The following is a 12,164-nucleotide window of genomic DNA, read 5'->3' as shown; positions in this document are numbered from 1 at the left end:
GGACTTGAAACCCAGGAACTTCAGTTATGAGATCAAAAGATAACCACTTAATGTGCTTGGCTACCAGCCAGCAACAATGGAGCTCTAAAATGATTTACACAACAAAAGTTGTTACTTCCAATCACGAGTACACCAGCATTATTACAATTTAAGCAGTGCATACTGAAGTTATGATTTATGATTAAAATGTCAACTATAGCCCAATGATTGTAGTCAGAAATTATAAAAAATCAAAGCAATTGTATTTTACCTGCACATAAAGATATTGATCAGTTACTGAAATAAAAAGCATAACAACTTTTTTATTTTGTAGTTTACATCATTTACCTTTAGTGCTAGAACTAAAACAATTAAAATGGGTAGATTACTAGAAGCTAGGTGAAGAAACTCATCATGTATTACATATAAGTTGAATAAGACTTTCAGAATTCCAGCACACTATGCAGAAAATTATAATCACTTTAGAAAAACTATTCAAGTGCCAAAACGTTAGGTTTAAAATATTTTTTTATGTACTTCTTGCTTTCCCTTTTATTTTGACACAATCAGTAGAGGGGCTTCTCACACTACACTATAGTAGGAAACAGATGCATTATAAGCAAGAAGGGTAACTATTATTAAGATTAAGAAGCTATGGCAGTGTGGTTACTGTCCTTTAATGAGAAGAAAATCATGTAAAATTGTGCATTTCCCAGGGAGAAATTTTCACAATATTCACGGCTACAATTTTACGATGTCCAGTTTTTTTCCTCTTATTTTGAGAAGATGTTTTTAAAAGAATCAAGAACATTTAGTCTCTAGCAAGTCCCACCAAAACAAATAATCAAAATTTGAACTAAATGCTATCACACTTTTACATTTATTTTAGGGTCCAGAATGAATAACATGGTTCAAGCACATATTATGACCATGAATTCATAATACTGTCTGTACTTGATACATAATATTTAAATATGTTACATATGTGTGATGTTATTTCCTTTTTAAAACAATTGCCAAGTCTTTTGACAATACAAATAACAATCAAACAAATTTGAAATGAGATATGTCAGTTGTGAAAATTGAAGTCCACTTTATGCTCAGATGGACTAATGTAGACTGAACCTAGAGTTTAGTGGGATACAAACTACTGTACAATGTACTGTACCTCCACTAGGGATTAATTGATTACCAGGTTACCAGGTGACAATATTATTCTATGACACTGTGATGGACCAAGATTTCAGTTGTGTTAGCTAGCTATTGTATAAATCTTCAACAATTTGACTGCATACACTTCCTCGTTATACATTTTGTGAAGAAAACTGAAGCACAATTTCAAGATCCAATAACTGAAATGTAATTCCTACGATTCAATAATTCCTGTGGTCAGTAACCATTATATCTTCTGATTCCACATTTTATGAATCGATTGATTGCTTTTATTTCGCTTTTCTGCTACTTTTGGCTAATTGCAAAGGGTAGTGACAATATGATGAAATTGATGATGGACACTCACAGAGAATACCCATACCCCAGCTGCAATTCGAACCCAGGACCCCTGGCATTGTAGAGCTAACCACTCCACCATAGAGGTCTGCTCATTTTATGAATATATATTTTTTCATAAAGTGCACTTATGATTGATTATTCTTCTCTGAAAAAAGGAAACTTCATATGATTGTGAATATGTATTAACCCCCCCCCCCCCCAACACACACCCATGAAATAATAGTAATAACCATGTCATTATTTTAAAATAAGCTCATATGTTAATTTTCTCAAGCACAAATATTTCTGAGTTGGTTTATAATGCTACCATGTATGTTGGTTACAATGTAATGGGTTAATATTAGGATGTTCAACAGAAATTTTAATTATTAATTTCTTACCTCGGGTGTAGTCTTTTGGATCCTCTTGTTCATCATCATCGGACCCAAGAATTTCCTCGTCATCATCTTCAACTGTTTCATTTGAGAATGAATTACGAGGTTCAGACCTGCAATAGAACAACACGTTCTCTAAAAATTACATTGACTATAAGTGCTAGATTCCTGAATTATACAAAATTATCAAAAGGTTTTTTATGCCATGCAAAATATTTTTAAGTGGTCTGTTGAAAATCATGCTACTTATATCTACTGGTTACTAAGGATTACAAAATGACATGTACTTGTATGTTCTGTGTAGAGGAATTAATTGACTGGACCTACAGTTGCAGTGGGATCTTATGTACCTATATGGGAATAACTACAAGGCAATTATTATTGGGACAGCACTCCGATTGTAGTGAACAAATCTATTGGGAGGATAAGTCATATGTGAAGAGTTTTAAAACAATATATTTGAAAAAAATAGTTGATGAGCATGCTAGACAGATTGTAAAAAAATCACCACACATCTAAAAAGTACAGTCTAAAAAAAATCATCTTCAAGGGGTACCGTTCAGATACCTAAGTTGCCAGGAGTAAGTTCAAATGCTAGATAAACTTCTCTGCATTGACTTTTTCTTTTTGAACAGACAAGAGGAAAGTTTATTTTGTGAAACCCTATGCTCAGAAATGTATTGAGTAGTACGTACACTGACAAAATTTTGCAACTGTTATGATATTTTAAAGATTTGTGTAGCTCTCAAATAGTGATGATATGGTGAAGTATGATGTTCACAATGTTTGAATTGGACTCAAGTGTACTATTTATTGAACCCACACAAAATTCTTACAGAACATTTACACAATAGAATAGATAAAACAACAATAATTTGATACTTTCATAAAACTGATGGTAGAATCCTTGCTCAAAAGTTCTGACTTCAAAATATGCAACAGTTGCCACATTGGGAAAAGATCTATCTGTTTCAATATTAAGTAGGGTGAGCAACAATGAAAAAAAGGGTAATATTACAACTACACTAATTGATAACATGATCTACAATATTTTCTAGCTTGAAAAACAAAACTGCTGTAATTTTGGGAAGCAATTTTGAATTTCCAAAGATGAAATGGAATTAAGTCATGCTTAACCTGATACTGCTCAATTTATCACTTGTCTGATAAACAGGCACAATCACCACAATGTAGAAAATTCTAAATTTGTACCAAAATAGTTCTTGAACACTTTAATGTGATTTCTGCCTCTACTGGATATCATACAGTGCATATAAGAACACAAAAGAGAGAAAAGTGCTTCGGGCACTTCCACCTCTTTGTTAGAAAGTTACTGATACTGTACAATATACAGAGCATTCCCTGACATTCGCTACGAGACCCAGCGGCAAGCAGCCCGGCATCAGCGATTGTCTTTCCCGGTGAACGGGGTCCACGACAGTCGCTAGAGTCAGCTATTAAAATTACAGTTTTCATATTGTGTACTAACCTTGACTACAGAAGGTGTTGAAAATGATGTCCCTCTGCCGTAACACATTCCTGCCATCTCCGAAGGAAATTGGCATTTACACGTGCATGTTCGTCTACTGTAAATCTCCCGATTTCTCATACAATACTCTCTTAACTCATGGATGGTGTGCGGATTGTCTTTGTATACTTTACTTTTTAGATTTCCCCATTTTTCTTTCCACTTTTATTCAGAACTGACCCTGTTACTCTAAACTTTTTTACGAGGTTTAATATAGTGGTCCTATGTGAAACGGGAACGCCAGGAAATTTTGTTGCAAAACGTCGTCGCACTTCTCCACAATTCCTCTTTCCGAAGTAACACACAAGATAAATCCTTTGTTGTAATGTAAACTTTTGTGGTGCCATAATAAGCCACAATCATCAACACATGGACACAACACAACTTCATGGGAGGATTATACTGACGTCAGTCTGCAACGTCAACAGAAAGGGAAAGAGAGCAAAAAAAACAGACTGTAGCATGCGACTGATGTGGACCCCATTCACCAGGAAATACGAGTGCTGATGCCGGGCCACTTGCCGCCGAGTCTCGTAGCGAATGTCAGGGAATGCTCTGTAGTAGTACAGTTACATACTGCACAATACACTAAAGTCACATCTTGATGAAGTCTTAAACAGTGGTAGAAATAATCTTTTCCTTACTTGGACCTTCATTGTGGCTGATTGTACAGCTGCAAGCAAAAGAGCTTTGCACCTGATCAATCAAACATTATATTCTTCGATCTCACAATGCTCAAATATATAATCTCATGGTATAATTGCATTTACAACATAACATGGAAATCTGGAATAAGAAACTCCTGAGATATGTGATGAGGATAAATAACAATAAAACAAAGACCATAGCAATAGCAAGAGAGGAGATAGAATTAGAACAGATTAATAGCTTCAAATATCTAGGAGCAACACTACAGCAAGATGGTAAAATAGACAATGAAATTAACAGCAGAATCCAAGCAGCAGGATGTTTATTTAATGCCTTGAAGAGAAAGTTTCTCAATAAAAATGAAATAACACAATCAACAAAACAAGCAGTGTATACTGGGAATCTCGGGAGCAAGGATACACGTAAAAGGATGAAAATAAGTGGGTGAAGCGAAGCAGTACATGCTGCTGCAAAGGATAGGACTGCAGTTCCTTTTCCCATCCACGCAATCCCCTTTCCTTGCACTTTTTCATTGGTCGAACCATTTTGAGTCACTACTTGTGCAAAGACTTGCTTCATTCACTCACTCCAGATTCCCGGGACAGAGTATATATACAAACCCACAATTCTGCACAGCTGGACAATGACATCGAAACACCACAGTAAACTACAGACAATGGAAATGAGATTCTTGCATAAAACAGAAGGAAAAACAAGAAGATATCGAGTGAGAAATCAAATCATAAGAAATTGTTTGAGAGTTTCTCATTACTAGAGAAAGTGGAACAAAACCAAATAAGATGGTTTGGTCACGTGAAGAGAATGGCTGGAAAGCCCATAGCCAAAGGGATATACGATGTGGAATGCAGGGGACAAGATCAAGAGGAAGACCTAGAAAAGTGTGGGAAGATGATGTAAAGAGAGCTGTGGAAGTAAGGAGCAGAGACTGGAAAGAAGTGCAAGATCTAGTCGATCCTTCTGGAAAACTTCTACACCGCAATGTAGAAGGGGACAGATTAAGTAAGTAAGTGTACATACAACCCACTTCTAACTGTATATCTGATGATTACTTACAAGTATTACTAGCAGATCAATACATATTTTTAATCATTTCTACATGTAGTTGAATGTATATCTCCAATTCATTAACATTTTCAGAAGTTTGGTAAACTCTTATCTGCAGACTAAATGGCTTTCTTATACCTAACTGCTGGGCATCTATAGACAGAAGTCTGAAACTGTGATTTTTCTGGCCCTAAATAATAGTTAGATTCAAACCTGCAAAATCTTTGATAACTAGCATGGAAAGTTACATGACTTGAGTTACTTCTGCCTTAATTGATTAACTGCAAATCATAGCTATTTGTGCAAAATAATTACACTATCCTGTAAAATAGAGTCTGAGGGTGGAGAGTCCTAACTACCTAGTTCTTGTATTACTAGGGACCAGAATTTTTCAGTGTTGCTTCTCTCTCTTTTCTGGAACATTTGACACATACACTGGGTATAAAAAGTATTTGTACACACAGATTTATTTTATTTAAAGTAGTTTCCTTAGATCAATTTTGATCACTCTGATAATGAACACTATAACATCCAATAGATTGCACATATAATGGTGTTGTCAATTATTTGCACTTCTAAAAACTACACATGTGAGAAACTTGTACACCTTACAAAAATGGAGCTTAAATAAGGTGCAAGAAGTATTTGTACACCCTTTACTTGCTTGTAGTAATGATGTTAAATATCTGTGTTATTACTTAACTTGATACGATCAGACACATTAGTTGATTATAAGAATACATGCTTTATTAAGACTCAATTAACGGTGCCAAATATTGATTGATTGAAATTAAAATTGTGGGTGCGTCAGCACTTAGGCTATCATATTATATGGGGTTCAGCCCCTTACCACAGCTAAAATCAATATCTACCTCGGAGGACAAAAATATCCCTTACCTAGTTAAAAGCTGAGGCTGTAAAGGGGCACTTAGCACATATATGGACAAAACACAGGACAAAATAGCTCTACAGATGATTTGCACTGGCCGTAGGTCCAGGTGCCAGAGCATACTTGGCCTGCAAGAAGCAGTTACCAGGGTGTATTATATGGAAGTGAGGTTGATATTTGGGTGCCTTCTAAAAAGGTGGCCCCTTAAACCCCTGATGCAAAATAAGACTCATCTTATTTCAAGATCTTATCTCTCATCTCAACAATAACAATTACTCATTTCTGGAAGTCAAAAAAGGGCTAGTTTCATATTTTCAAACAAATATGTGCATCTTCTTCCTGTGATTCATTTTAATAACACAATAATATGGGAGCCATGTTGGATGCTATTCTGTAGAAGTTTCTTATTGTACTTTGGTTAATTTTATTACTTTTGTCTTAAGTTGTTTCTCTATTGCCAGAACACAGGTTACAGACTTCTTCTACCCTGGAGCATTGAGTAATGCTTGTTCCTCTCAGTCAAATGTGTCATGAAAATGGTATTCCTTTTTCAGTATTTGTTGCCTCAAAACAATCGGCCCTAGATTGTTCTTTTTAAACTAGACCTTCCTACATGGCAATTCCTACTGTCTATGAAGACTATAAGCAGTCTTTGTTGCAGACAGCCCAGTTTAATTAACTTAGCTCCCATTTGACATTTCACTGCTCAAAGCTCAGCTTGCAACCAACTTAAAACCAGCTGAGAATTATTAGATCAAAGAAGGAAACCAAAATGGAATTTCTGCATATTATGGAGATAAATAATATTTAACATGGTATTAAACTGGATGTACAAATACTTTTTGTGCCTCATTTCTGTGCAAATAAATTATTATTTTCTCCTGTATGTATTTTCATTAAACATTTCATACAAGTGTTATTTGACACTGTGGTCAAAACAGGTGTGAGGAAACTGCTTTAAATGGAAAATGTGGGGTGCGTGAATACTTTATATTCTCAATGTAAGTTCAACTTCATTCTTATCTTCAAATTATATATCCCCTCTCACCTTCACACTTATAAATTAGATTTCTCTTTGTTTAGTTACTTTATAATGTGCATTTCTACCACTACCTTTATAACAAAGATAGAATGGATGATGAAATGCATGCTAGCACAGACAAAAATAGCTCTACAAACTTAGAAGCAGGTAATTTTTAAGTTACATCAAAATATCTACACAGTGTGATAATTCTTGAATCACTGTGAAAGTCATGATGCATGCAGAGAGGAAAATGAATGAGTAAGCAAATGTGAAAAAAATAAAAATAAAGAGAAATGCATACAGAGAACTCACATTCACACAATGTTCTAAAAATATGAGGATGCTTTTAATTTATTTCTTCTAATCACTAGTGGTGAAGTAATTCAAAACTGTCTATGATACAACTGAATGTTTTTTATGTTAATGTACTGAAATAGAATGGGAAAAAACTCAATATTTAAAGAGGTCAGTTCAGGCTAAATATTAGTTTCTGAACATAACACTCATTTCCAAAGTTCCTGTACATATGTACAGGAAAGGTGTATCTGTAGCACAAGACAAAATCTGGCCTGTTAATTTTATTTTCAGATTTGTCTTTTGTAAAATTTTAAACTCTTTATTGCTCTCAGGAAAAAATGGACAAAATTCAAAATATTTCATATATGACAAGCATATCTTAATAGGGAACATACTAATTACGGTAGTGAAATTTTTTTTAAAAAAATAACTATAATGTTTATGTCTTGACAAGTGCTACTAAACAAGTATGTGTAAAAGAATCTACAACATGCAATCCACTCTAATTTCTATTAACTAGAAAAAACATGCTGAAAGGAGAGAAAGCTTTCAGGTAGAACAGTGATGCTACGAGTTATGTGGAGAACCAGAACCATGATGCTACAAGTTATGCGGAGAATTACAGAAAGTTTATTATTATTATTATTATTATTATTATTATTGGCAGAGCCAGTAACTTATGTGATGGGTTAACTAATATTACTGAATTGTATTGTTAAAGTGAATATGCCCTGCCAGGGCCCTGGTGGCAAGTTCATTTTTAGTCTAACTTTTCTAAAACAAATATTCGAACTCAGAAAAAGATCATAAAATGTAAGCCTAACCAGCTAAAAAATATATATATTCCTATTTAAGGTTATCACCCCCTTACATAATCCTAGTAATGTCATGTTTTACACCATCATACACTTCAAGTTTGTCTCCATGGTTTAGTGTCTTGTTTCAGCAGTTGAGCAGATTTAGTCTCATTGCAGGTATTAACCAAGTTAAATAAAAACATTATAATTATTCAAGAGCAAAGAAATATACCTTTCACATCAAGTTTTACAACAATATACAAAATACAATCTTTAACACTAAGAAGAGTGACTAGCACTCATTTTTTTTAAAAAAAAAGTACTTAAAAGAAACCTGAATGAGGAAATACAATGTTACAAAATTAGGGTACATTTATGGGCAAAGTAATGGTGAAAAGGTTCACTTCACAGATACAAAAACGCTATTTCAAAAAGCAGATTTTATCATTTTCTGTGCGCCTCTCTCTCTCTCTCTCTCTCTCTCTCTCTCTCTCTCTCTCTCTCTCTCTCTCTCTCCTTGTTTCCCACGGAAATCCAATATTGAAAACAATCTAAATTTCTGCAGCTGTTAAATATAAATCCACAATCTATGTAGTGCACAGCTAGTATAGCATAAAATCAGAATATAAATCATCCACAGAGGTAGGGTTGGAGTGAGGCAGAGATACACGCAGCTGTTATTTTACATTAACATTAGTAACATTAACATCTTATTTGTGCCATGCATCTGCATTCTGGAGAAGTAAATGAAAAATACCTGTCATTGAGGAATCAAGCTTCGCAAAAGTATTACAGATCTCACTAGTATTTTTCAAAATACACAGGTTTATTATCCTCCGACATTATTCAGTGATATTAGCTTAAACATAAAACAAACATGTATAAACAGAAGCACACAAACAGGCATTTAAGCCCACCATCTCAGATTTCCTACATTGGTTCCTCATGTGGTAGTTACAAAAATGCAAATTTATAATATTCTTGTATATTTGGTTTAGAAGGTACAGGGTGTAAAGTTTGCCAAAACACACATTCAACACACAATTGGAATCATGCATTCATTATTTCAATACCTTGTTGCTGCTCACGCAGTGGTTAGAATTCTATGAAAATTTGCATTTCTTTGGAAATACATTGTCTTTATACAATTTTATAAAATTCTGAGCCCCCCAGAATTCTCTCTAAGGTTAAACACAAAATTTTAAAAATGATGGGGTCAGTTTCATTCTAGTTTTTCAGCATGAGATCCATTTTGAAAATGGATCACAATTACAACAGTGATACTTTAATGTATGTGTATTAATAAGGGCAAAATCTATAATGGAGAAATGTGGAAAATATTGTATCCTCAAAGTTGTCAATTTAAGCTCAAGTTTTGTTACAGTATCCTATGGGTCTTCCAGACAACAGTTTCAAAAGCAGATATTTGAAATTTATCATACAATAAGGTAGGTAGGTTATATTCTTGTATGATACATTTGAAGTAATGAATCCAGATGTCAGGCACCTGACATGTTGCCAGAACACCTTGCAATGTTGAAAAAAAACAACAGTTTTTATGAATATGCCATAATTAACCCCATAAATCGTCTGCAACACATTAAATGTATAGAAATTATCGTTCTTTTGTAAGTTCAATAAATACCCACAGAGACCATGGATATACATCGAAAATTTTTGAAAGCGACTGCACACCTGTCTTCTATCCATGTTTGTTTTCACTTGATACAAAAACTTTTTTACACCTTAGTAAATTTTTCTCCATACTGAACATTCATGAAGAGCACGATTGTCTTGTTTAATGTTTAAAAATATCCACATAGAAAAAAGTTAATACCCAGTGTAAGTTTCATGTCTATCGCTTCTTGTACAAAAGTTATGTAGTCTCAGTTGCATGACTTTCTGGACACCCTGTAGTTGTAACAAAGATACTGCATTACAAGTAAACCATTTGAAATGCTCGGAATTTTGTAGATAATGCCAATGAAAGGTGAGGATGATGAATTACTCACAATGGCACAGGAAGGGCTGGCTATAAGTTTCTCAAATCAAAATGTTTCTGTGCCATTGGATTATACGTTGCACACTGCAGTATACACATTGACAATTGCACAAGAAATAGACTGATTTCTGAATAGTACAAAACTGATTGTACAAATAAAACAAAGCCAGGAACTACACCTTCACAGAGGTGGATTTTATCATGAAACTGTGTCATTCAATACAGACTAAGGTGAGCAGAAATTTCCATAAAAAAATGACAGTGAATCATGCTGTTGAGCCAATATGTTAAACTAGTGGAACTTTTTTGTTACAGACAATACTACACTATATCATCAAGCCTTCTGAGTAAAAGAACAAAAAAAGATGGCAGAGAAAAAAGGGAAAGGGTAAGTGTTAAAAATCAAGGGCACTTTGGTGATAGTATTTCAGAGAGCTACCTCACACAAAAGGCAAGATAACAACGTAAATTTTGTATACTGGAGGGCATAGTGGCAGTCGACACATGTTCTTCAAGCAAAAGTGAAATTAAAACTTGTAAAGGCGAAGGGGACTTGTTACATATACAGTCACTTCACCTTTGGCACACACTCATGCATAAGAATATAGATGGTGGATTAGGTCCACAGTTAACATTGCTAATTCTAAATATACTTACAATGAAGTACCTCAAGCTTAAAAGATGTATTTATTTGTATCACTTTCCTTTTTGAGTGTGTGAGAGAAAGAGAAAGAGAGAGAGAGAGAGAGAGAGAGAGAGAGAGAGAGAGAGAGAGAGAAAGGGAGAATGAAAGTAAAGAGCTGAAAAATAAAACCAAGGAGCCAAACTAAAGGTGATTCAAAAGCCCCTGTAAAGGCGTTAGGCTGGGCACAATTGGTCATGATAGAAACAGGTTAGGCCTAGGGGGGAACCATATTGGTGTGTTCCAAGCAGACGTACGCCATATTGAATTCAACTCAAAATTTTTAAATGGGAAGGGGCTGATGTGATGTATGAAATGGGGCTAGGATTTCATGAGAAATGCAATGGTGAAGATTTTTTTCAACCTATCTTTAATCAGGAAAAGGCTATGACTGCATGATTGTAACAAAGGTCTCATTTTCCAGGTATGAGAAAACAGTGGCAGAATGCTCCTAACGCATGAGGAATGCACTGAGATCATACTGCTGTCTGGGTAGAGAAGTTCACATGCTGTTGCAAATTATTTTAATCAACGATATCCCCAATGAGATCTAGTGTTGCATGTGACAGTTGCACAATTACTCCAAAAGTTCTGGGAGACAGGATCTGTCAACGTCAGGCGATGATCAGGACGTTCCAGAACCTCACATTCCACGGACCTAATGTCATTGGAATTTTACCTGTGGGGACATGTAAAGGCAATGGTATATGCAATGAAAATCCGTGATATTGGTCATCTGCGAGAATATATAGTTGCTGCTTGAAATGCTATCACACCTGCTACATTGCAAAATGTTCTGCATTGGTTGGGAGTGATGCCTACAAGTGTGCATATAGGAACAAGGGCAACATATTTTTTTGATCACAAATTTCTGTAAAATGAAAGCTTTCTGAATTTCGGAAAATTCGCGGATTTTGGAAAAATTCGGAAATCGATAAGTTGTTTGTTGCATTTTATTTCAATGTCTAAATTATTCAATTATAGTATGAGGAACTACCGGTTTCCGAGGCAGAGTGGTCAGGGTAATGATACCTAGCTAGAGGGCCCAGGTTCGAGTTCTGGTCAGTCACATACATGCCATTGTGTTTGTCCAATTAAACATCAGTTCATAATTAATCCTCATTGTCGTGATTAACCAAATAGGTTGAAAAGCATTGTAAAATAACCAAAATAGAAAATATGAGAAACTGTTGTGTGTTTGTCATTTTAAAGAAACTTCATGGAGTTCTGAACTTTCCAGTTCAGATGATATTCGCAATTGTAAATGAACTATATACGTAATTTACTGGAAGAAATATCTACAAACTAATTATAAAAAATATAACAGTCATTTCTATAAGTCTACTGTTGGCCAAAACCTGCACACT

The 12,164-nt window shown here is 34.8% G+C and overlaps 1 protein-coding gene across 3 annotated transcripts in view; it reads right to left on the bottom strand.

Moving 5' to 3' along the window:
- Positions 1-12,164, bottom strand: part of LOC145984035 (SRSF protein kinase 3-like) — a 143,529-nt gene that overhangs the window by 68,882 nt on the left and 62,483 nt on the right. For all 3 annotated transcript variants that reach the window (XM_083117371.1, XM_083117369.1, XM_083117370.1), the window contains exon 2: positions 1,872-1,978. In XM_083117371.1, coding sequence (XP_082973497.1) covers positions 1,872-1,978 — 107 coding nt within the window. The remainder of the gene's footprint in view (positions 1-1,871; positions 1,979-12,164) is intronic.

This window comes from Lepisma saccharinum, chromosome 2, assembly GCF_977018435.1.
Source record: "Lepisma saccharinum chromosome 2, izLepSacc3.1, whole genome shotgun sequence".
Taxonomy (NCBI): domain Eukaryota; kingdom Metazoa; phylum Arthropoda; class Insecta; order Zygentoma; family Lepismatidae; genus Lepisma; species Lepisma saccharinum.
Note: the sequence above shows the minus strand (reverse complement) of the source record. Positions and strands in the feature narration are given on the sequence as shown.